The sequence below is a fragment of the Pantherophis guttatus genome, chromosome 15 (assembly GCF_059756535.1).
Source record: "Pantherophis guttatus breed Tessera chromosome 15, ASM5975653v1, whole genome shotgun sequence".
Taxonomy (NCBI): Eukaryota; Metazoa; Chordata; class Lepidosauria; order Squamata; family Colubridae; genus Pantherophis; species Pantherophis guttatus.
This window is the reverse complement of record NC_142077.1, coordinates 20,589,218-20,616,165: the sequence shown is the minus strand read 5'-3', so window position 1 is coordinate 20,616,165 and position 26,948 is coordinate 20,589,218. Positions and strand designations below refer to the sequence as shown.

General features: G+C 40.3%; 1 protein-coding gene across 1 annotated transcript; it reads left to right on the top strand.

Annotated features, from left to right (window-relative positions):
* Positions 1–14,071: 14,071 nt before the first annotated feature.
* Positions 14,072–25,445, top strand: LOC148112071 (vomeronasal type-2 receptor 26-like). The gene is made up of 4 exons (XM_087879231.1): positions 14,072–14,405; positions 20,293–21,090; positions 24,502–24,714; positions 25,299–25,445. Exons 1-4 carry the CDS (start codon positions 14,166–14,168, stop codon positions 25,437–25,439), a joined length of 1,392 nt encoding a protein of 463 aa, XP_087735357.1. The 5' UTR covers positions 14,072–14,165; the 3' UTR covers positions 25,440–25,445.
* The last annotated feature ends 1,503 nt before the right edge of the window (positions 25,446–26,948 follow it).

Genomic DNA, 26,948 nt, shown 5'->3' with positions numbered 1-26,948 from the left:
CGACCCACAACCAATCAAGAACTATAGGCTCATATCCTTGTTAAATTCAGACCATAAAATCTTCACTTCAATATTGGCAGACAGACTCAAAAGATACTTAAATAATCTCATACACTCTGATCAAAATGGGTTTCTGCCAAAAAGACAGATCAGAGACAATTTGAGGATAATTCTGGACACTTTGGAAGGCACTTTGAGGCACACCCTGAAAAACAAATGGCTTTGATGTTTCTAGATGCACAGAAAGCCTTCAATAATGTGAATTATCGAAGCTTCTTCACCCCCAATTATTAAAGTATACGAGGCCCAGTTTTCCCCCATGTTCCTACATCAATCTGATGTTTGGGGCTTCAGAGAGAAACCACCAGCAGAACCAACCCAATCTCAGCCTCTGAGGAGGATCTTGGGGTGGGTAAAAGGACTCCAGCTGCTGCCCTCAGAGCTGATTTGGGAATTTACACAAGTTCTGCTTTGTCTAAATTCAGAAAATATGGGTATTGGCATAAAATTTAATCTATGGAAACTGACAGACTCTGAAAATTGTGGCTCTTGGAACAGACAAAACTTCAATGAAAGACCAAACTTGGATTATGCAACCGACAAATCTTATTAGGCTTTGAGGTCTGCCTGTTTCTTGTATAACTGGAGAAAGAAGTTAAAAAATTTCCTCCAGAAAGAATCTAGGATATAGAAGCAAAAAAAGATGCAGCAATCCTCGAAAATTATAATAGGCCCTTTATTGGAATAGAATAGTCCAGTTGGCATTTGCACGTGTTAATCTAATTGTGATCAATTGTAGGGGTGCCACAGTAATATGATTTACATTTTTATTGTTTTTTAATTTGCTTATTATTTTCCATTATGATACAATCTTGCTAATATTCTATCTTTAATATTTTAAACAATGTCTGATTAACAAACTATTCTAATACATTCATGAGAACTAGGTTGGATTTATTAAAATCTAATATTTTGGATTTGATCTGACCCCAAATCTAACACAGCATTCTTCACTGCTTTTTTAGATCAACTATGAAACAGCTTCAGAGGCTCTGAGTGATAAAAGGAAATTCCCTTTTTTCTACCACTTGCTCCCCAAAGAAGGGATCCAGTACCCAGTAACTGTCCAACTGCTCCTCCATTTCAGATGGACCCTGATTGGCCTCTTTGCTTCAGACACAGAAAATGGAGAGAATTTTATGAGGACTTTCCCTCCTATGCTTGTCAGGAATGGAATTTGTGCTGTTATATCACAACGATTGTCAACAACTGGATATACAGCATCCCTCAGGGAGGCCCTCTCTAAGTGGAGAAAAGTCAACATCTTTGTTCACTTCATAGAATTTGATTCCATTTGGAAGAGAATTCTTCCTTTCCATGAAACACTTCTACATTTGCCAGGACCCATTGAGAGGAAAGTCTGGATCCTCACAAATTTTATAGGGTATCCAATAAAGCAGCACAGAATTCTCAAATACATCCATAGTATTTGGAGCTTTGGTTATCCGACAAAAAAAAGGCCAAGAGATTCTGCCTTTGAACCCCAATTCTTTATGGAAGAAAAGTTTCAAGATCTTTATTTCCGCTGTTCCCTTTCAAAGAACGTCTTTTCTGTCAAAGGCCGCAGAAGATGCACCCAGGAAGCCCCACTGGAGACCGAATGGAAAGGGAACAGAATAAGGTTCATAAGTAACTATCAATATTACAGTATCATGAAGACTCTGGCCCATGTCTTGAATGCTGCTTATTCCTCCAGATCGAGAAGAAGGAAGGAGGGTGAAAATATCTTGGGGTCTCCAAGGCTGCAGCCATGGCAGGTATGGGATCCCAATATGGATCCATTAGTCTTAGATCCTTTCAAGGAGGAATCCATCTCAATAGATCTGGCCAATTTAATTATTCAGGGAATAATGATTCCAAAGAGTAGATACCATGGCATTTTGATATTTTGCACTGCTAATTTGAAAATGCTGTATTCTTTTTTAAACAAAATCCTGTATGTATGGTTTTGTGATTAGCTTCATGGAATTTTACCTTTATAAATTTGGAGGAGACCCTGAGACCATCTAGCCCAACCCCTCCTCTCTGCAGGAATCCCAGTTAAAGCTTCTCTGACTGATGGCTGCCCAGTCTTCTTTGCATTCAGACAATCCATGAAGAGGAGTGAACCTCTTCTGCTTTACTGAGCCTGCTTTACTGGCTCAGTTTTAAAACAGCTTCTCCTCCAAACTTGGTGCCTGCAAGGGGACCTGGTCCTTGAGTTGGGGTCTCCCCAAACCAGAATATTCACTTCCTGAGATTCTTATGGCTTCATTTGCCTTCTTTCCATGAACATCTCCCTGCTGACTCAGATTCTGTTCCCAGTTAACTACGATTTTGAGATCATTTCCACAAACATAAATATCAAGTTTGGTATCCCTCATCTTTCTTCCAGTCCCTCATTCATGTTCTTATAGGAGACTCTATTGTTAGTCAAGTCCTAGTTGCTAAAAATCAGATATTTTTCTCCTGCTTTTTACTCATGTACCCTTCTCTGTGTGGAAATCATATTGTTTCTGGAAACTTGATATTCCTCTTATTAAAATTTATTTTATTCAAAAAGGTAAAATACAAGTTATGGAAAATAAAACTATTACAAAGATAAAGCTAAATTAGACAAAACATTTTTTTTAAAATTGTGCATTAAAAACAGACAAAAACATGCATATTGTCCCCCCAGTTGAATACAATACAGCAATAATAGTTTCTCCCCCTTGCAAAATAGGCCCACAATAATAAACTTCTACACATTTACTTGCAACAACTTGACTTGTCATCTATCTGCTGTATATAAAAAACATATTTAACAGGCAATCCAACAATAAAGTTAAATTTAAAAACTTCAAAATGGTCTATTATCTGCTATTCTATTTAACTCACAGAAAATTTACAGGGGCTTCTTATTTACCACGGACCACCACAATCATTATCTCTGATCCATCCAGAATCTGTCCAGGGTTAAACATCATTGTTTGATCCTTAATAATAATACATTTCCTTAAAATTTTAATTAGGTTCTTTCCCAACAACTGCTTTCCATTCCCCAAAGTCAGAAGACCTCCTGTAAATTGAAACACGATGACTCTTAAGACTTGTTTTCCAGTTAAATATGACAAGTCCATTCCCCAATCTCCCTCAATCTTCTTGAAAGAATCAATTTCATCAGTCATCCGTTCTGCCCACTTTGAGTCTTGAGGGTCCATGGCCTCTCCAGCCATCTCCAAGCAGCCTGCCTTCAAACCAGACTCCTTCTTCAGGGATGCCAGCAGCAGATTCAGTTCCAGTCCATCCATCCTATTCAAGAATTGTTGCTTGCTTCTGATTATCGCCTTTAAGTTGATTTAAAACTATTGTTTTTTTATTAAACTTTTTAAATGAAGTTTCAAATAAGGCTTGTAAATTGAAAGACTTTATAGACTTTAAATCACATCAAATTAGCTTATTCTACGATCGTATTAATTACCATATTAATGACAATGTAGAAAAATTAATGACAAATGGCAAATTGTTATCCATCACCTTCAGATTTCATAGGAAAGATTAAAAAGGATTAAAAATTATTTGAGTATCATTTTGAAGACAGTTTTTATCTACTTAGTTATCATACCATCCACCCCTCAGGTTTCTAATCACATCACAAAATTGTTTGTGAGTCCTTTACTGAAATCCAGTTCTATCACCAGAGTTCCCATAATATATTTAGGAAGTGTAATGATGTGTGAGAATGACTTTAGGGATGAGGGGAAGGATCAGAGAAGAGGGGAGAATCCTGCAGCTGCTTAATGGGAGAGAAAGAAACCCAGAAAGGATCCTGGCTAACTTTTCAGGCTGAGAAAAGAGTTGGTGGGAAATTTGTTCTGCAAAATTTTGTTAATGTCGCATTACAATCAAATAGAATTGGCACATCTGGAGGTGTTTTCCATCAGGATGACCAGGGAGAAGATTAGCCTGACAACTTTCTTCGTGATCAACCCATGCTTTCTGGGAATCAACCTCTTGTTTTCTCTGTTCATTTTATTTGTTATCTGCTCTAGAATGTTCCCTATAATTGATCAATTGTATCAATTATATACTTTCTCTATATTTTGTCAGTAAATGATTGACAAATTTTTCTCAAACTTTTTCATTCACATATGAAGATAATGGCAGTATTTGTATCCTAATTAACCATATTTGGAGATTAGACAATTGTGGAAGAAAGATTCAATGTGGGATAAGTAACAAAGTTCTCTGTTTTTCAAATTCCTGGATGTTCCCATTCTAGTTTCATCCCTTTCTGGAGAAGAACGAGTTTCTCAATATTTCTGAGAGAAAACTGTACTTGGACCAAAATGGAGAGATAACAGCAGATCTGGGTATTGAAAGCTGGTTGGTTCTCCCCAAGGAGGATCCCAGGAGTGAGATTCTGGCGTATTTTCTAAGACAGAGACTTTTTATCAACCCACATGCTCTTTCACAGCTGAAGTTGCTCAATAAGGTGGGAAACATTTTGGTGTCTTTTCTCTGTTTTCCAAAGCCTGAGGTCCCATTTCCAGTGGGCAAAGCCTAGAGTCTCCAAGGTGGTTGGCCTCCCATGCCAGGTGGTCTCATCTAATGGAAGTTCTTCAACAGACAGGACCTAAGTGAAATGGATTTGCCATGTTTTATGGAACCTTTCAAGATCTTACTGGTCTGAGCTTTCTTTCTTCATCATAGTTTTATTCTACATTAAAAATCTAATGGAATAAAAGTTTCCTAAATTTTTTTACAGTAAACTTTATTCTCAATTTTAATAAGAATATGTCATTATGCTTAAAAAAAATTTCCATTCCATCCCTCTTGACTTTATTAAATAGAAAAGTACTTCATTGCAATGTTAAATTTCAAAAGGAAAAGGGAAGAACTAAAGGAAGAATCTGCCAGTTGTTTTACCTCCTGCATCTGTTTAGAAGTAGTCAGAGGTCTCCTATTTACCTCAGGGAAGACCAGAGGCTACTTCTCTCCATCCATTTCTACCTCCATTTTCCATGGATGGAGAGTCCTAACACCTTTTCTTTCGCATTCTTTGTTTTTCTCCTTAGTCTCTGCCTCAGTCCAAATGTGTGGAAAGTTGCTATCCTGGGTTTGTCAAGAGGGCTCGAGAAGGAGAGCCAGTTTGCTGCTATGACTGCGTTCCTTGTCCGGAGGGGACCTTCTCCACTCAGGAAGGTGGGTCACACTGAGGAAAATGGGAGGCTTTGTGGACCTGGATCCATTCAGAACATTTTCATGAAAGTGGAAGTTAAAAGACCCATTTAAGCTCAGCTGTATTTTTTTTTTTTAACCTGCACAATTTCTTATCTAAACGGAAGTAAACCAAAAAGACTTGGAAGGAGCAGGAGGGACTGGGAAAGAGATGGGAGGAGGGGGTGGCAGACTGGCCAAGCTTTACTAACAGCAGAGGAAATATCTCCTACGCCTTTTAGTTTAGATTTCAGGGGTGGGTTCTGCTTACCCTTACCCATAGTGATTGCCTATGTCATGTAGATCAATCAATCAATCAATCAATCAATCAATCAATCAATCAATCAGAATAGAGTAGAAGGAACTTTGGAGGTCTTCTAGTCCAGCCCCCTGTTCAAGCAGGAGACCCTAGACCATTTCAGAGAAGTGACTGTCCAGTCTCTTCTTAAAAACCTCCAATGTTGAAGCGCCCACAACTTCTGGAGGCCAGCTGTTCCACTGGTTAATTGTTCTCACTGATAGGAAGTTTCTCCTTAATTCCAGGTTGCTTCCAGATGTTACAAGATGCTGTAGGTATCCTCCAAGTCCAGGATATTAATGGCCATGTGGCAGGACTCAGGATGTTTGCCTAAAACGATTATATGATTCATTATTAATCTCTAATAATATAGGTTCTTATGACGATTCTACGCATCACACAGGAAATAATTAACATCCTATGTCTTCACTCACCTTCATATACCTAGCTACATTTTTTAAAAAATATCCTTCGTATACTCTTTTTAATGAAATAGTTAAGAAATACTTCTTGAAAAATGTCTGTGGTATCATCTGTTATCCAAAGAAGTTTTTTCTTGCAAGAGAAAAGAAAAGAAAATTAAAGAAATATTGCTTTTTTTCTTTCTCAGATACGGAAAAATGCACCAAGTGTCCAGATGATAAATACCCAAATGAGGCCAGAGTCCAATGTATACCCAAAGTCATAACCTTCCTGTCTTATGAAGAACATCTGGGCATCATCCTGGTCTCTTTTGCCCTTCTCTTCTTCCTAACCACAGGACTTGTTTTAATCATCTTCACTAAATACCGAGAAACTCCCATTGTTAAAGCCAACAACCGGGACCTCTCCTACATCCTCCTGGTCTCCCTCCTGCTTTGCTTCTTGTCTCCTCTTCTCTTCATTGGTCAACCAAGGAAAGCCACCTGCCTTCTCCGACAAACAGTTTTCAGCATCATCTTCTCAGTTGCTGTTTCTTCTCTCTTGGCCAAAACCATCACGGTGGTGCTGGCCTTCCTGGCCACAAAACCAGGAAACCGGGTGAAGAGGTGGTTGGGCAAGAGCTTGGCCAACTCCATCATCCTTTCTTCTTCTTCTGTCCAAATTATCATCTGCTCCATCTGGCTGGGAGTTTCTGCCCCCTTCCCTGACTCTGACCTCCACTCCCAGCCTGGAGAGATCATCCTGCAATGCAACGAAGGGGCCGTTGTCATGTTCTACGTCACCTTCAGCTACATGGGCTTCCTGGCTGCCATCTGCTTCACGGTGGCTTTCCTGGCCAGGAACCTGCCTGGGGCCTTCAACGAAGCCAAGCTGATCACCTTCAGCATGCTGGTCTTCTGCAGTGTCTGGGTGACTTTTGTGCCCACCTACCTGAGCACCAAAGGGAAATCCATGGTGGCTGTGCAGGTCTTCTCCATCCTGGCCTCCAGTGCTGGTCTGCTGGTCTGCATCTTCATCCCCAAGTGCTACATTATCCTTCTGAGGCCAGACCTCAACACAAAGGAGCAGCTCACAGGCAGAACAAATGTAAAAACCTGAGATATAACACAAATGTGATATTGGAATAATTGTTAACGATTCTTTTATTTGAAGAAAGATATTCTTTCCATTTAGATTGTATGCAGAAGTCGAAGAAAATCATATGTATATGTTTCAAATTTGGAAATGATTGAATTCTTCACAAAGGAGCAGCTTACAGCCAGAACAAATGTGTAAATGTGAGACTGAGGAATTTCAACTTTTAACATTTTCCACAGTCCAAACATAGAAAATGATCCAAGCTCTTCTCCATGCATGAGTGGGCCAACTATTTTTCTTGAAATAAATAAAGGGTGTGTGGAAGATTGTGAGGAGACAAATTTCTTGGAGAAATGGGAGCATGTTAGCAAGACAGAAATATAGAAGGAATGTATGGAGCAACATTGATGCCCTCATTTCTCAGTACATTTCACCCAAACTGCTGTGGCAACGCAACTGAGACGTTTCTTTTTGTTTACACAATAACTCTTTCTTGAGGGTAGCAACAATACAAGGCTGGGGAGGTAACTTGAATCTTGCTAATTCTGAATATTCATGCTTACATCATCTATTAAATGAAATATGTATGATTATCATTTTCTCCTCCTTTCCTGAAATGTATAAATATGAGTGCATCCTTTTGTCTGCATCATAAATAATGATTGCAGTGAGCCTGGATTATTGGTTTTTTTTTGGGTCCTGTGTTTGATTACATAGAAGATGTTGTCAGCAGTGGGATTCACAATCTTCCATCTGCCACTAGGGACAACAAATGGGGCAGCCCTATAGGGTGAATGTTGTGAGATTGGTCCCATAACCCCTTCCACTGCCACATAAAGGCCACCATAGGAGCTTCTGTCAGACCACAGTCTGTGTCCAAGTGTCTCTTGTGGCTGGAAAGGTTTGTGGTCCCTTCCGTCCCAGTTTCTCAGCCGCCCTGGCCCTGCTGTGAGCTCAGCCGATCGATGTCTGGAGGTATCCAGGAACTGAGGGGGAATTTGGCTTTGCAGAGTGAGAGGGACCCTCTGTGTGGAAGAATGGAGGCTGACCCAGAGGTTCTGTGCAAACTCCCTTTTTTCTTGTTTTCTGAATGGAGGAATTCATCTGATCCCAGGCAGGGAAGGAAGTGGATGATGGGGCTCAGGGGGACTCTGATTGGGGGAGGAATCTTTCCCAAAGAAACAGAGAAACCTGCTGTGTCCCAGGGCTGGGAGGGGGTCCGATGCCCCCACTGGTGCCCCCAAAAACTGGGGAAAAAAAGGGAGTGAGTGAAATTTGGAAGGGATGATTTAAAAAAACTCTTCCTCCTTCTGAGAAGAGAAATTCCTGTATCTGCACAAGGCTAGGACAGATTCCATGCAAACAGAAGCAGGAAAGACAGTTTTTATTTTTGTTAGATTTTTCCCCAGTGTTTTATTATTTTTTCAAATAACTAAAGGAGGTGAACATGTCCAATTCTTCTTCCTCCTCCTCTTTTCCCCACAACAATCACCCTGTGAGGTGGGCTTGTCTGAAAGAGAGTGTCTGTCCTGAGGTCAGCAAACAGGCTTTCAGGGCTAAGGCAGGACTTGAACTCGGGATCTCTTGCTTCCTAGCCTGATGCCTTAACCATTGTCAATGTTAAGGCAGGGCAGATTTTGGGCAAAGGCCCTGCTGGTCACCACTGCCGCCTCGTCTTCCAGCAGGAGCCCTGAGTCCAGCATGACCCTCCAACCCCCCACCCCCACAGGTGTTTCTGGGGTAGAGCAGCCCCATCCAAGAGCAAAGGGGAGAAACTCCTGGACACAGAGAGCCCCTCCCCCCATCACAGCCCCTCCCTCTTGCCAGGGTTCAGCTAAGACGCACTGCCTGTAGGGGGCAGCATAGAGTCTGGACGTGAAGTCCTAGCTGGGCCCTGGGAATTGAAATCGGGGCCTCCTGGTGATTGGCTCAAAGCCCTCAGCTGCCTTTGACGCCTAAGGCGGGACTAGAACTCAGAGTCACTTACTGATTGGTTCAAAGTCATTAAAGCCCCACCTTTTCTTGATAGCTTGCAAGATAGGCTGGCCACTGCCTTCTCCTCAACCTACCCCTGGCAATTCCTGGTGGTCTCCCAGCCCTGCTTAAGCTTGTCCAAATCAGACTGCTGCTGCATCCTACAGCTAGTCCTCCACTTACAACCAGAATTGGGACCAGAAATGGCATTGCTAAGCTAGGCGGTCGTTAAGTGAGTTGTGCTGAATTTTACCATGTTTATTGCCACCGTTGTTAAGCGAATCACTGGGGTTGTTGAGTGAAAAATGCAGTCATGACACAAACGCCGTTTCGCCCACTGACTTTACTGGTCATGAATCCATGTTGATTGCCAGGCACCCAAATCCTGACTCTGTGTCCAAGGGGATGCTGCACTAGTCATAAGTGTGAGGACCCATCATAGATGGCTTTTTTAAATGGCCGTGGAACTTGGAACTGTTGCAAAATGAATGGATATAAATCGAGGACTCCCTGTAGCTTTGTAGGGTCCCACTAATGTGGACGTCTGGATGGAGATGTCCATCCTGTCAGCTGCATCCAGAGGAGCCAAAGGGAGTGGTCCTTCCTCCCACAACCGTCCCTGGGAACAGGGGCTCCTCCAGTAGAGAGCACGTCCAGCAAGGCCTCTGAAGGGCCAAGTGGATTCTCTTAGTTGTCAGGGAGGTTGTGGCCAAGTGTGAGATTGTGCAGGAGCTGGAATCCTTACCCACCAATTGAATGGCAAAAATACACCATAGTATATTAAAGTCACTGATAGAGAAACTCTTTTACAATAAATGCTCATGTTATTCTTATATCATCATGAATAGAAGCAAGAAAATCCTTTTTTTTTCAATTTAATCCTCTTTGTCTCCACCAGCCGACTGAGTCTCAAGCCAACCCAGATCCAAAACCAGAGGCAAATGGTACTTACTCATCACCTTGACATTGAATGAGTGTTGAGAAGGTGGGATGGAGATAGTTCTCCACCAGAGTTAAGAGTCACAAACAAACCATTATTTGTAGAAGGACTAATTTTTCTCTGGCCATTAAAGGGAATTCAAAATAATTCAATCCTTAAAATAGAACTATCATAAAAGGAAGAAGATTTTTTTAATGTGAGAAACATTTACCAATTCTAAAAAAATCCTAATTTGTTTCTATAAGGATCAGGAATTGTGTATCAATGAGTGGTTATAAAAATATGGGGCTGGGCTGGGCAGGGGCCATTACAACTGTTTTAATCACTACTTTAAACAAAAGTTAGCATTCAAGTGATGAACTCAAGTTTGGATGGAGAGAGGAAAATAATCTGGAGTTGTTACGGTTTGTATTCTGTCCCATCTTTGGATTCCAGCGACTTCCACAAAATAAGAGAAAAAGAGAGAAGCTTTGGAAATCCAGACCATTCAGGAAATTAGACAGGTCCGTTAATACAGGAGTAAGTGAAATAAAGAGAAAAGAAGGAAAGTGTTAGGAATGCAAAGAGAGGAAAGGAAACTCCAGCACAGGGAATGACTCAGGAATGAAACTGGCAAGGAGGAGCCTGGTTGGAAGTCCTTGTTGTATGCGATCTTCTTGTTCAACTGAGGATTCTCCCCATGAGATGGTCTCCTGCCCTGGAAGAGCTTCCCCTTCAGCCTTTCCCGTCTCAGGTGGCCCAGGAGAAGCTCCGGGTATTTGGGAGGCCGTTGCCTGGAGGGGATGAGATCTCCCTGGACCATATTCTCTCCCTCCGACAGCCGAGGCTCTTTTCCATATATATATAAACCACCCAGATTGACCCAAACTCCATACTCACAAACTAGAAACTTGAATTTGATTTGGGTTTTTTTGTCTCTCCCTTCAATGGCTGGGTGAGATTTTTATTTCAGAAATAGGAAAGCTTACACATTTTTTTAATCAAAATAAAGGAAAATTCTAAATTCTACATCCTTTCAACCTGTGCAGAAAGTAATGTTAACACTGTAAATATTTTAGCTATTTTCTATAAGCTGTTTGATAACACTATTTTTTTAAATGTCCAATTTCACTTCATCTTCCAATCTTTCTTCTCTGCATCTCCAATAGATTTGCTTAAGGCTGACTTTTATCATTCTTTCCTTTTAATTGCTATATATCTCACAGATCTCACTCTACAGAGCTAAAGAACTTTTTCTACAGTGTTTGATAATTTCTCTTTTTTTGGTGTTCCCTTTTTATTTTTCTTCTGTCAAAGTCTAAGTTTTCCTTTGTTTTTTTAAATATATGTTTAAATATTCCTTCATTTTCTCTGACCCTTCCCTCCTTCTGATTCTGGGCTGCATCTGAACAGAAGAAATCAGATTTCGCATTCAAATCCTCCAGTACTTTTTTTTTTTTTAAACATTTTATTAGATTATAGAATAAAATACAAAAATAAACAAAACAAACAAAGAGGAAGAAATGGGGGGGAGGGAGAAAAAAAAAGCGCTGACTTCAGACTTCCTGTGTTGCAGTAAAATAAAGCATTAAAATCGAATCTCAACTTTTTACTTTTCCATAATAATATAAATGGTTTTGTAAAAGAAAGCAGATTTCGCGTTCAAATCCTCCAGTTCTCAGGGAAGACAAAAGTCCCGCCTCTCTTTCTCTCTAGTGGCTGCTTCTATTCCTGGCCCGCCCCCTTCGTCATGACAACCCTGTAGCCAATCAAAGAGGGGGGAGAGACAGTTGCCTGGGAGCTTCCCTGCCCTCAGCCTGATGGAGAAGAGGCTGAAGAAGCCAAGCCAAAGGGGGAGGGGAGTCAAATAAAGAGCAAAATTCAGAGCTTTGGAGGGGATGAGAAAAGAGGCAAAAGCTCCCAGAATGGCAGAGGGAGGGGGGCTTAAGCCCCTTCCCCAGAAAAGGCTGCAATGAAGAGGGTCTCCTCAGCTGGGGGCTCTGGAGGGGCCACAAGGAACCCCCATCTTCCTCAGAGTCACGGAGGATCCCCTCCAGGGTGAGGCTGGCTGTCTTTTCCTCCCGGGCAATGTGGGATCCCCCTTGGAAGACCCAGCCCTGCATGGCTTCTCCCCCACAAGAGCCTCTCCTGGAAAGACACGGAGCCCAAGTGAGGCTGGAGAAACCCCGGGGGCTACATCCCCCCAACATTCAACCTTGGAACCCATAAACCAGGTTAGTCTCTTCCCAGGAATGCCCCAGATCCCCTCTTCCTTCCTGGCCATCCTGGGCTTTCTCCGTGGGTCTGGGCTTTGCTTTCCCCCTTGAGTGCCCCATGCATGGAAAGAGGTGGCTGAGCAACATGGGATATGGTCTCCCCCGTTTCCAGGACTCAGAAGATGGAACCTGGAGGGGGATTTTGCAGATCTGCTTCCCTTTCCCACCACGAGGCTCCCCAGCTTCCTTCTCCCAAGAGGGGCCCCCCACTCAGCCAGGCAAAGGCCTGTCTGGCATCCCTGCAAGAGTCCCCTTGCCTGGTCTCTGTATGGGAAAGGGTGGCAGGGGAACATGGGATATGGGCTTCCTCATTCCCTAGTCTCAGAGAATGGAAGTTGGATTTTGCAGATCAGCTTTCCATCTGCAACATGAGGGTCCTGAGCTCCCCTTCCCTCCCTCCCCTCCCTCTCCCCCTCCCCTCCCCACATGGTGTGAGAGGCAGCCTTGATTTCTCCATCTCTTTTCACTTGGTTTTTTTCTAACCTCTCCGTGTTTCTGTCTCTCTGTGTGTTTTTTCAACTATGCAAAGTTGTGATTACTTTTTCATTAAAGTTTAATCTCTTCATCTTTTTTCACTTGCTTTTTTTTCTAGTTAGTTTTTTTTTTACTTAAATTGATTTTGCTCTAGGAGTTGGTCACACTATTGCATCAGCCCTTTTGTGTGGTGCCCTTGAGCATTAGCTTTCAAAATAAAGTATATTTTGGTTCCAACTCAGCTGGCAGCAATTTCAGATCTGTGACATTCTCCAGCATTAACTGGCCCCCGGAGTTTTGTCTTTCATCACTATGCAAAAAAATATCAGATTTATTCCTTTCTTCAGCCACAGGTGCCGTGTATTCCCTGCATGGAGCTCCCAAACCTCTCAATTCTAGATGCCCCTGTTATTATGAATCACATGAGGATTATTTTCCTTTCATTTCCCTCCAGAGAATTTCCCAACAATCTCTAACTGCATGAACTAGTTGAATTATCCAGGGATCCTTCCTGAGAGGGAAAATTATGGTAAAAGTTTCAGCTCTGCTCTTTGGCTGAATCCTCCAGGGGAGACTTTGGGCAGAGAAATATGGAATTTTGGGACAGGCAGAGTCTGTGCTCTTGAATGTATGTCTCTCTCCTTTCCAGATGAAGCTGAGTGTTTCTCTGTGTTGAGAAAAAGCAACTGGATTTTCCACCTTGTGAGAGTCCTTTGATTCTTCTAATTCTTCTTTAGAAACAGGGAAGGGATTCATTGATTCATGCCATGAATGATGGACCTCCTGCTTCTGATGCTGCTTTTGTCCCATCCAGTCTCTGGGAAGCTGAGGATGAAATGCCCGCTGAGTTTGGAGAACCAGGATGGAAAACCATGGAACTATTACAGGCCAGGAGACCATCTAATCAGTATAGTCACCAATGGAAAGGAAAGATTGCATGCAAAATTGCTTTTCAACGTGGCTCCTTCTCTTCAGTTTGTTTTCCATGATTCGTAAGTCATTGAGGGTGATCGAGTTGCACTCCCTCAATTCTAACACTCTCCTTTTTTTCAGTTTTTTATTTTTCATTTCTTCCTATATTGGGGAATATGTATAATTTCCTGAATGATTTTGATTTCCATGGCTTCTCTCTTTGGTCTGATTTTGTGAAAGAGACTCAAAAAGGGGTCTGAAAAAAAGCTGAAAGGCCTGCAGATTATTTTCCTCCCTCAGTTCAATCCTTAATTTATCACTTGAATAATGGATTTTATTTAAAGTAGTGGTGGAATCAGTTGTAGTTGCTGTACCTCAGCCCATTCCCATATTTGTGTAACTGATCATTGCTTTTGGATCAATGTTGGCTTAAGGCTCAGTAGGCTTGTGGAGGATTATATATATTATATATAACAAAAGTATTTGTTGTGGCTGTTGATTATAATATTTTTTAAACAATAGGAATTCTTATGTTTTTTCATATGGCTTGATTTTAATTTTTACCATTCAAATGGTCAACAAGAATTCCCAGCTCCTACACAATCTCACACTGGGCTACAACATCCATGACAACTATTGGAGCACTTTTCACACTTCAGATGCCTTGGTGGACATGCTCTCCACTGGAGAAGCCAATGTCCCCAACTACAGCTGTGGAAGGAGGGAGAACCTCCTGGCTCTTCTTGATACAGCTGACCGAGATCTCTCCATCCAGATCTCAACATTAGGAGGCACCTACAAAGTCCCACAGGTTTGTGTGTGTTTTTCTCCTTCTGGTAAAGTGAGGGGTGGGTGGTGGTGGGTGAGCAATAGATGCAATCATGTCTTCTCCATGGAATTCAAGAGCTGCTTTTCTCCATATTAACAAAAACATCAATATTTTACCCCATTATGTTCATGTTGAGATTGATCATAAAAGGCCTGAAATGCAAGCAATATGTTCCCTGAAGAAGACATTCTACCAACTATTTAACTGATCAAAAAAATATCCCTGGTTGTTGGGGCCTCTATTGGCATCTTCATTTTCACACATAAATGATGCCTTCCATATCCAATGAAATGCAGTGCATGTAGTATACAGTACTTGGATTTCAGAAAGGCTTTGACAAAGTAAACCACAACCTATTTCTTGGTAAGCTAAAAATATGTGGGATGGACAGCATCACGTCCAGAAGGGCTCAGCCTGTGGTCCTCAGTGGAACTACGTCTGCATGGAGGGAAACAAGCAGTGGGGGACCCCAAGGTTCCATTTTAGGCCCAGTTCTCTTCAACATCTTCATGAATGATTTGGATGAGGGGAGAAATGGGGAAATCATCAAATCTGAAGACAACATTAAATTGGCAAAAGTAGCCAATATCCCAGAAGATAGGCTGAAGATCCAGTTGGATCTAGATAGACTTGAATCCTGGGCCTATCTAACAAACTGTAATTCATTGTAGAGAAAAGTAAGGTTTTATACTTAGGCTAGAAAAACCACTTACAGATGAGGTGAAACATGGCTCCATAGCAGTAACTGTGAGAGGGATCTTGGAGTCTGAGTGGACAATCACTTAAATATGAGCCAGCCATCTGTGGCAGCAGCCAAAAAAGTAAATTCAGTCCTAGGTTGCATTAACAGAGGGATAAAATCAAGATCACATGAAGTATTGGTACTGCTTTATAATGCCTTGGCAAGACCACACTTGGAGTAGTGCATCCAGTTTTAGTCTCCATATTCTAAAAAAGATGTAGAGACTCTGGAAAGAGTGCAGAAAAGATGATTAAGGGTCTGGAGACTAAAACATATGAGGAACAGTTTCAGGAATTCAGGATGTTTAGTCTAGTGAAAAGGACGAGGGATGACATCATAGCAATGTACCAATATTTGGGGGGCTGCCACAAAGAAGAGGAGGTCCACCTATTTTCCAAAGTACTAGAAGACAAGACAAGAAACAGTGGATGGAAACTAATCAAGGAGAGAAACAACCTAGAACTAAGGAGAAATTTCCTAATGGTGAGGAATGGAACGTCTCCCCTTCAGAAATTGTGGGTGGTCCATCACTGGAGGCTTCTAAGAAAGAGACTGGACAGCCACTTGTCTGGAATAGTATAGATAGATACAGATTAAGAGAGTTGGAAGGGACCTTGTAGGTCATCTAGTCCAAGCAGACCCTACACCATTTCTGACAGATGACGGTCCAGTCTCTTCTTGAAAGCTTCCAGTGATGAAGCTCCCACAACTTCTTTTTTTTTTTATTGAAAAGTTTTAAAATATTTTTACAAACAAATTTCCCCCCCCTTCCTCCCCCCACCCATTCCCTTCTCCCTCCCCCCCTCCCGACTTCCCAGAGCAAAATACAGGGTATCGCATTTAACAAACATAATCAAACATAAACAAACTAACTATAAGTTCTTAACTCCCCCTTACACTTTAACTCCCCCATACATACCAAAATATAAGAATAGAAGAGTTCACCTAAATATTTCATTCATAAGCTATTTGCAACTTTTTAGTCCCATTTTTGTTTTGAATATAATCAATCCATCTTCTCCATTCCAATATGTATCTTTCATTCGAGCGATCCTTCAAATATGCAGAGATTTTAGCCATCTCCACCAAATTAGCTACTTTTAATGTCCATTCTTCAATAGTAGGTAGGTCTTCCTTCTTCCAATACTGCGCCACCAAAAGTCTGGCTGCAGTTATTAAATTCAGAATCAAATTAGTCTCTATAACCGTACAATTATACCCAATAAAAACAACTGTGGAGTAAATTTTATCTTCTTTTTAAGAATATTTTGTATAATCCACCATATCTTAATCCAAAATGCCTTAATTTTTTTACATGTCCACCATATATGATAATACGTTGCATCATCACATTTACATCTCCAGCACGTAGGTTGTAAACTTAGATACATACAAGCTAACTTTTTGGTATCTAAGTGCCATCTATAAAACATTTTGTAAAAATTTTCCCTCAGGTTTTGGGCTTGGGTAAATTTTACATTTCTAACCCATATTTTTTCCCATGTATCCATCATTATTGGTTTCCTGATATTTTGTGCCCATTTTATCATACAGTCCTTCACTAACTCAGTTTCTGAATCTATTTCTATCAATGCATTATACAACCTTTTAATATGCATTAGACTTTGATCCCTAATTTGTTTTATCAAATTTTCCTCATTTTGCAAGATACCAATTTTCTGATCCTCTTTCCATCTCTTGTACAACTGTCCATACTGAAACCAAGTTTGAATTATCCTTTCTTCCTTTAATACCTCTAAAGACTTTAACTGCAATGTACCTCTTTCCATAATAAGAAGCTCTTTGTAAGTAATCACATCTTGTTTCTGTTCTACACTTATATTCTCTATCGTATGTCTAGGTATTGCCCATATAGGTAATTTATTATTTAATTTATATTGATACTTTTTCCATACACGTAGTAATGCATTCCTTAATATATGACTTTTAAAATTCTTGTCCACCTTTTTATCATATAGTAAATATGCATACCATCCATATAACAAATCATATCCCTCAATATTCAATATTCTCTCTTCTGTTGAATTAATCCAATCACTAATTGCTGAGAGGGCAACTGCCTCATAATACAATCTTAAATTAGGCATTTTGAGACCTCTTCTTTCACATATATCTTGCATTATTTTTTGTTTTATTCTCGGTCTCTTTCCTGCCCACACAAAATTAGTAATGCCCTTTTGCCATTCATTCAAATTTCCATCTTTTTTCAATATTGGTATCATTTGAAAAAGGAATAAGAACTTTGGCAAGATATTCATTTTCACTGCAGCTATCCTTCCCAACAACGATAGTTGCAATTTTTCCCAGTTTTCCATCTCTTTCTGTATTTTTTGCCACAACAATTCATAATTATGCTTATATAAGTTTGCATTTGATGTCATAATATAAACCCCTAAACATTTAACCTTTTTTACTGTTTCAAATCCTGTTATTCTTTCTATTTCTTCTTTTTGACTTATAACCATATTTTTAATTATTATCTTTGTTTTCCCTGCATTTATTTTAAATCCAGATACTTGTCCATATTGATTAATTATATCCATTAGACCTATAACCGATTGTACTGGTTGGGTCAAAGTCACAACCAGGTCATTTGCGAATGCTCGTACTCTGTAATCATCATGCCTAATTTTAATTCCCCTTATTTTATCTGAGCCACGTATTTTATTCCGGCCTTTGGGTGCTTTGGAAAACAGCTTGACCCCCTCCTCTCTGTGGCAGCCCCTCAAATATTGGAAGACTGCTATCATCCCTTCCCTGGTCCTTCTCTTCACTAGACCAGCCATGCCCAGTTCCTGCAACCGTTCATTGTATGTTTTAACCTCCAGTCCCCTAATTCTCTTGGTTGCTCTTCTTTGCACTTTTTCTAGAGTCTCAACATCTTTTTTATAGTGTGGTGACCAAAACTGGATGCAGGATTCTAGGTGTGGTCTTACTAAGGCTTTATAGGGTGGTATTAGTACCTCTCTTGATCTTGATTGCATCCCTCTGTTAATGCAATTTAGGATTGCATTGGCTTTTTTGGCTGCCGCTGCACACTCTTGACTCATATTTAATTGGTTGTCCACTAAGATTCCAGGATCCCTCTCACAGTTACTGCTTTTAAGCCTGGTTTACTGCTTGAACAGGGGGTTGGACTAGAAGACCTCCAAGGTCCCTTCCAACCCTTTTATTTTGTTATAAGTTCTGTTATAGGTACACATGTTTAGCCTGCTAAATTCCTATTGGAATACACTGATTTATACAGATAATGTGATATTATCATACTTACACATTGGATTGTATAGACTAGGATTGTTTTGTCTTAATAATTATCTGATAATTTATAAAGCAAGTTCAAAAGTTATGGTCTTTGTGAAATGACATCATAGCTATAAATGGTCAACCATTAGAACAAGTAACACCTTTCCTTACCTGGGGTTGTTTTCTCTGAGCCTGAATCTTGGCTCCCTCATCATCCAAGGAGCTCAGTTAGAGAAAGGGCAGGAGTGAAAGTGGTGCTTAAATGAAAACCTCATAGCTCTCCAGCTTCCTCAGCCCCAATTATTAAAGTATACGAGGCCCAGTTTTCCCCCATGAACCAACCCAATCTCAGCCTCTGAGGAGGATCTTGGGGTGGGTAAAAGGACTCCAGCTGCTGCCCTCAGAGCTGATTTGGGAATTTACACAACTTCTGCTTTGTCTAAATTCAGAAAATATGGGCATTGGCATAAAATGTAATCTATGGAAACTGACAGACTCTAAAAATTGTGGCTGTTGGAACAGACAAAACTTTAATTAAAGACCAAACTTGGATTATGCAACTGAGAAATCTTATTAGGCTATGAGGTCTGCCTGTTTCTTTTTTTTTCCCCAAATTTTTTATTTTATTTTTTTAAACATAAAACATAAAATACATTGTTTTAAAGCAAGGGTTTGGTCCGGCATAAAATAAGTACAATTATTCACATTCCCTCAATCAATTTTGTTCCAAATTTTATCCATTTACATCTTAAAAAAAAAAAGGAAAAGTTAGGAGTGGGAGAAAGCATGGGCTGGAAAACGGTTAAAGCAAAGCTGTGAACCAGCCAAAATATTGAGCTAGGAGTGGAGGAAAGCATACGCTGGTCAACAGTTAAAGCAAAACTGTGAACTAGCTAAAAATAAAAAGTTAGGAGTGGAGGAGACTATACCTGGGGATCAATTGAAATAAAGTTGTGAACCAGTTAAAAATAGGGGTAGGAGTGGAGGAAAGCATTGCTAGAAGGTAACTACTTGAGTTGTGAACCAGTTTTATAATAGATTTAGGAGAAGTTAAGGAGAAGGTTGGTGTGCAGTTAAAATTATACTGTGAACCAGCTAAAATAATTAAGATAAGGAGTGGAGGAAAGCATTGCTGGAAAGCAGCTGATTAAGATGCGAACCAGCTAAAAAATAAATTTAGGAGGTCTGCCTGTTTCTTGTATAACTGGAGAAAGAAGTTAAAAAATTTCCTCCAGAAATAATATGGGATATAGAAGCAAAAAAAGATGCAGCAATCCTCGAAAATTATAATAGGCTCTTTATTGGAATAGATTACTCCATTGGCATTTGCACGTGTTAATCTAATTGTGATAAATTATAGGGGTGATACAGTAATATGTTTTACATTTTTTTAATTTTTTTATTTTTTAAAAAATTTGATTTATATGCCACCCTTCTCCGGAGACTCAGGGCGGCTTACAATGCGTTAAGCAATAGCCTTCATACTTTTGTATATTTATACAAAGTCAGCTTATTGCCCCCACAAACTGGGTCCTCAATTTACCTACCTTAGAAAGGATGGAAGGCTGAGTCAGCCTTGAGCCTGGTGAGATTCGAACTTACAGTAATTGCAGACAGCTGGTGTTAATCATAATGCTATTAGTCTGCTGAGCCACCAGGCAGACTAATAATTTAATAATAATTTGCTTATTTTCCATTATTATGATACAATCTTGCTAATATTCTGTCTTTAATATTTTAAACAATGTCTGATTAACAAACTATTCTAATACATTCATGAGAACCAGGTTGGATTTATTAAAATCTAATATTTTGGACTTGATCTGACCCCAAATATAACAACATTCTTCATTGCTTTTTCAGATCAGTCATACAATTGTTTCAGAGGATGTGAGTGATAAAAGGAAATTCCCCTTTTTCCACCGGATGTTCCCCAAAGAAGGATTCCACTACCCAGCAATTGTCCCACTGCTCCTCCATTTCAGATGGACCCTGATTGGCCTCTTTGCTTCAGACACAGAGAAGGGAGAGAATTTCATGAGGATTTTTCCTCCTCTGCTTGTCAGGAGTGGAATTTGTGTGGTTGTATCACAACTGTTCTCAACAACTGGACACACAACAGCATCCCTCAGGGATTCCCTCTCTAAGTGGAGACAAGTCAACGTCTTTGTTCACTTCATGGAATATGTTCCCATTAAGGACAGAATTCTTCCTTTCCATTTAACGTTTATGCGTCTGCCAGGACCCATTGAAGGGAAAGTCTGTATCCTCACAAATTTTTGGGGGTATCCAATGAACAAGAATAGACTTCTCAAATACATCCATAGTATTTGGAATTTTGGTTATCTGCCAAAAGAAAGGCCAAGAGATTCTGCCTTTGAACCCCATTTCTTTGTGGAAGGAAAGTTTCAAGATCTTTATTTTCTCTGTTCTCTTTCAAAGAACGTCTTTTCTGTCAAAGGCCGCAGAAGATGCACCCAGAAAGCCCCAATGGAGACCCAGGAGAAAAGGAACAGAAGACGGATACTAAATTACTATAAATATTACAGTATCATTCAGACTCTGGCCCAGGCCTTGAATGCTGCTTATTCCTCCAGATCGAGGAGGAGAAGGAAGGAGGGAGAAAAGAGTTTGGGGTCTCCAAGGCTGCAGCCGTGGCAGGTATGGGGGTCCCGATTTGGATCCATTAATCTGAGATCCTTTGGAGGAAGAATCCAGAGGAGAAGGAGGGGAACCATCCCAACAGATCTAGCCAATTCAATTACTCAGGGAATAATGGCTCCAAAGAGTAGATACTATGGCATTTTAATATTACACACTGCTCATTTGAAAATGCTGTATTCTTTCTTAAATGAATTCCTGTATTTGTGGGTTTGTGATGAGGATGGTGGAATTTCCCCTTTGTTCCGTCCCCACTGCAGGTGGGTCTGTGTGCAGCTCAACAGGCAGCTAAACCCCCCTCTTCTCCTCCAGTGAAAGGGAGCCTGGGGTGGATCTGGGTGTTTCATTGGGAGAAAAGGGCACGGAGAAACTGAGGAGATGCAAAGAGTGAGAATCAAAGATAAATAGGAGATAGGCAGCATTAACTAACAGCCAACAAAGAAGCAGCTGGAACCTCTCCAGAGATGCTCCGTGTGAGGGACGGAGGCCTCCGGATGACCATGTGTCTCGGTCAAACTGGCTGCTTCCGTCTCCTCCAAAGGCTGAGAGAAAAGGGAGTCTGGCTTCAGACCATACAGTTAGGCTTATCTGCCCCCGGCCACTAGGTGGGGCTAGAGCAACAACTGCACAGTAGATACATGTTGTGGCATGACAACCTTTCTAAATTTGGAGGAGACCCTGAGACCATCTAGCCCAACCCCTCCTCTCTGCAGGAATCCCAGTTAAAGCTTCTCTGACTGATGGCTGCTCAGTCTTTCAACTCAGATAATCCATGAAGAGGAGACAGAACTTCTCTGCTTTACTGGCTCAGCTCTAAAACAGCTCATCCTTTTATCATATTTTTTTCTCTCATTCAGTTAAAATCTCCTTTTTTGTAACTGAATTCCTTTTTTCTGTGTCTGACACTCTGGAATAATAGTGAGCAGATCTTACACTCGTGTGTAACGTGTGTCAGTGATTGGAAGAGGGCTGCATCCTCCCTTCTCCAACCGAGAGATTGTGTCAGTTGGAAAAGGGGCTCCCAGACTCCTCCTGATCTTCAGCTCTTCTCCTTGTTCTCTTTCCTCAAGGCTAAGAGCAGCTCCTTTGATCTCTTCCTTGGCTTATTTCTCCTTCCCTGAAGTTCACACGTAGATTTTGTGCAAATTCTCCTCCAAGCGTGGTGCCTGCAAGGGAACCTGGTCCTTGAGTTGGGGTCTCCCCAAACCACACCATTCACTTCCTGAGATTCTTATGGCTGCATTTGCCTTCTTTCCACGAACATCTCCCTGCTGACTCCGATTCTGTTTCCAGTTAACTACGATTTTGAGATCATTTGCACAAATATGCATATCAAGTTTGGTATCCCTCATCTTTCTTCCAGTCCATCATTCGTGTTCTTATATAATACTCTATTGTTAGTAAAGTCCTAGTTGCTTAAAATCAGATATTTTTCTTCTGCTTTTTACTCATGCACCTTTCTCTGTGTCCTAATCATAAATATTGTTTCTGGAAACTTGATATTCCTATTAAATTTTATTTTATTCAAAAAGGTAAAATACAAGTTTTGGAAAATAAAACTATTACAAAGACAAAACAAAACTGGACAAAATATATATTTTTAAATTGTGCATTAAAAACAGACAAAAACATGCATATTGTCCCCCCAGTTTTTTTAAAAAAATTTATTTTAATTTGATTTATATGCCGCCCTTCTCCGGAGACTCAGGGTGGCTTACAATGTGTTAAGCAATAGCCTTCATACTTTTGTATATTTATACAAAGTCAGCTTATTGCCCCCAAAAACTGGGTCCTCAAGTTGAATACAATACAGCAATAATAGTTTCTCCCCCTTGCAAAATAGGCCCACAGTTATAAACTACACATCTATTTGCAACTACTTGACCTGTCATCTATCTGCTGTATATAAAAAATGTAGTTAACAGGCAATCCAACAATAAAATTAAATTTAAAAACTTCAAAATGGTCTGTTATCTGCTATTGTATTTAACTCACAGAAAACTTACAGGAGCTTCTTATCTATCACTACAATCATTATCTCTGATCCATCCAGAATCTGTCCAGGGTTAACCACCTTTGTTTGATTCTTAATAATAATTCATTTCCTTAAAACTTTAATTAGGATCTTTCCCAGCAACTGCTTTCCATTCCCCAAAGTCACAGGACCTCGTGTAAATTGAGACACAAAGACTCTTAAGATTTGTTTTCCAGTTAAATATGACAAGTCCATTCCCTCAATCTCCCTCAATCTTCTTGAAAGAATCCATTTCATCAGTCATCCGTTCTGCCCACTTTGAGTCTTCAGGGTCCATGGCCTCTCCAGCCATCTCCAAGCAGCCTGCCTTCAAACCAGACTCCTCCTTCAGGGATGCCAGCAGGAAATTAACTTCCAGTCCATCCATCCAATCCATCCGATTCAAACAATTGTTGCTTGCTTCTGATTATCGTCTTTAGGTTGATTTAAAACCATTGTTATTTTATCAAACTTTTTAAATGAAGTTTCAAAAAAGGCTTGCAAATTGAAAAGCTTGATATTCTTTAAATCAAATCAAATTAGCTTATTCTAAGATCGTATTAATTACTGTATTAATGACAACATAGAAAAATTGATGACCAATGGCAAATTGTTATTCATCACCTTCAGGTTTCATAGGAAAGATTGAAAAGGGTTAAAAACTATTTGAGTATCATTTTGAAGACAGTTTTTATCCGCTTATTATCCACCCCTCAGGTTTCTAATCACATCACAAAATTGTTTGTGAGTCCTTTACTGAAATCCAGTGATATCACCAGAGTTCCCATAATCTATTTAGGAAGCGTAATGATGTGTGAGAATGACTTTTGGGATGAGGGGAAGAGAGGCTGCCCAGAGAAGGATCAGAGAAGAGGGGAGAATCCTGCAGCTGCATAATGGGAGAGAAAGAAACTCAGAAAGGATCCTGGCTAACTTCTCAGGCTGAGAAAAGAGTTGGTGGGAGATTTGTTCTGCAAAATTTTGTTAATGTCGCATTACAATCAAATAGAATTGGCACATCTGGAGGTGTTTTCCATCAGGATGACCAGGGAGAAGATTAGCCTGACAACTTTCTTCTTGATCAACCCATGCTTTCTGGGAATCAACCTCTTGATTTCAGAGTTTATGAATCAACTTTTTTTTCTCTGTTCATTTTATTTGTTATCTGCTCTAGAATGTTCCCTATAATTGACCAATTGTGTCAATTATCTCTATATTTTGTCAGTATATGATGGACAAATTTTTCTCAAACTTTCTTGTTCACTTATGAAGATAATGGCCGCATTTGTATCCTAATTAAGCATATTTGGAGATTAGACAATTGTAGAAGAAAGATTCAATGTGGCATAAGAAACAAAGTTCTCTGTTTTTCAAATTCCTGGATGTTCCCATTCTAGTTTCATCCCTTTCTGGAGAAGAACGAATTTTGGAATATTTCTGAGAGGAAACTGTACTTGGACCAAAATGGAGAGATAATAGCAGATCTGGTCGTACGGGGCTTCTTGGTTCTCCCCAAGGAGGATCCCAGGCGACAGAGACTGGCGTATTTTAAAAGACAGAGATTTTCTATCGACCAAGATACTCTTTCACTGCTAAAGTTACTCAATAAGGTGAGAGAAATTTTGGTGTCTTTTCTCTGTTTTTCCAAAGCCTGAGGTCCCATTTCCAGTGGGCAAAGCCTAGAGTCTCCAGGGTGGTTGGCCTCCCATGCCAGGTGGTGTCATCTCATGGAAGTTCTTCAACAGATGGGACCTAAGTGGAGTAGCTTTGCCATGTTTTATGGAAACCTTTCAAGTTCTTACTGGTCTGAGCTTTTTTTCTTCATCACAGTTTAATTTCATATTAAAAAACCTAATAGAATAAAATTTCCTAAATCTTTTACAGTAAACTTTATTATCAGTTTTAATAAGAATATATCATCATATTTAAAACTTGTTTCACCTCCATCCCTCTGGACTACATTAAATAGAAAAGTATCTTATTATAATGTTATATGCCAGAAGCAAAAGGGAGGAACTAAAGGAAGAATTTGCCAGTTATTATACCTCCTGCATCTGTTTAGAAGTAGTTAGAGGTTTCATATTTATCTCAGTGAAGACCAGAGGCTACTTGTCTAATGTCCATTTCTCCTCCCATTTTCCATGGATGGAGAGTCCTAACACCTTTTCTTTGGCATTCCTTTTCTTCTGCTCAGTCCCTGCCTCAGTCCAAATGTGTGGAAAGTTGCCATCCTGGATTTGTCAAGAGGGCTCGAGAAGGAGAGCCAGTTTGCTGCTATGACTGCGTTCCTTGTCCGGAGGGGACCTTCTCCACTCAGGAAGGTGGGTCACACTGAGGAAAATGGGAGGCTTTGTGGAAGTGGATCCTTCCAGAACATTTTCATGAAAGTGCAAGTTAAAAGACAGATCGAAGCTCACATGGGTTTTTTATTTTTAACCTGCACAATTTCTTATCTAAAAGGAATTAAATCAAGAAGACTTGGAAGGAGGGGCTGGGAAAGAGATGGGAGGAGGGATGGCAGACTGGGCAAGCTTTACTAACAGCAGAGGAAATACCTCTTCTGCTTTTTAGTTTGGATATGTGCTGCTAAATTCATCTTTGTAGGAACATCTGAGATCTTTGAAACTAGATGAATTGTTTCAGGTCCACCTTCTGAAAGACCTTGCAACTCATCATTTATTGGCCTCCCTTGAGGATGACTGAGAAGGTGTTACTGGGCCATAATGTGGTGCTGTGGATAGTAATGGGGGGAACTCATTACACAAATAGACTTCCAATCATATAGATCAATCAATCAATCTATCAATCAGATTAGAGTAGAAGGAACTTTGGAGGTCTTCTAGTCCAGCCCCCTGTTCAAGGAGGAGACCCTATACCATTTCAGACAAGTGACTGTCCAGTCTCTTCTTAAAAACCTCCAAAGTTGAAACATCCACAACTTCTGGAGGCCAGCTGTTCCACTGGCTAATTGCTCTCACTGATAGGAAGTTTCTCCTTAATTCCAGGTTGCTTCCAGATGTTACAAGATGCTGTAGGTATCCTCCAAGTCCAGGATATTAACTTCCATGTGGCTGGACTAAGGATGTTTGCCTAAAAAGATTATATGATTCATTATTAACCTCTAATAATGTAGGCTCCTATGAAGATTCTACACATTACACTGGAAATAATTAACATCATATACCTAGCTACATTTTTTAAGAAAAAAAATATCCTTCTTATGCTCTTTTTAATGAAATAGTTAAGAAATACTTCTTGGAAAATGCCTGTGGTATCAGCCGTTATCTAAAGAAGGTTTTTCTTCCAAGAGAAAAGGACAGAATATTAAATATATATTGCTTTTTTGCTTTCTCAGATACGGAAAAATGCACCAAATGTCCAGATGATAAATACCCAAATGAGGACAGAGTCCAATGTATACCCAAAATCATAACCTTCCTGTCTTATGAAGAACATCTGGGCATAATCCTGGTCTCTTTTGCTCTACTCTTGCTCCTAAACTCAGGCCTTGTTTTAATCATCTTTATTAGATACAGAGAAACTCCCCTTGTCAAAGCCAACAACCGGGACCTCTCCTACATCCTCCTGGTTTCCCTCCTGCTTTGTTTCTTGTCTTCTTCTCTCTTTATTGGTCAACCAAGGAAAGCCACCTGCCTTCTCCGACAAACGGTTTTCAGCATCATCTTCTCAGTTGCCATTTCTTCTCTCTTGGCCAAAACCATCACGGTGGTGCTGGCCTTCCTGGAAACAAAACCAGGAAACCGAGTGAAGAGATGGTTGGGGAAGAGCTTGGCCAACTCCATCATCCTTTCTTCTTCTTCTGTCCAAATTATCATCTGCTCCA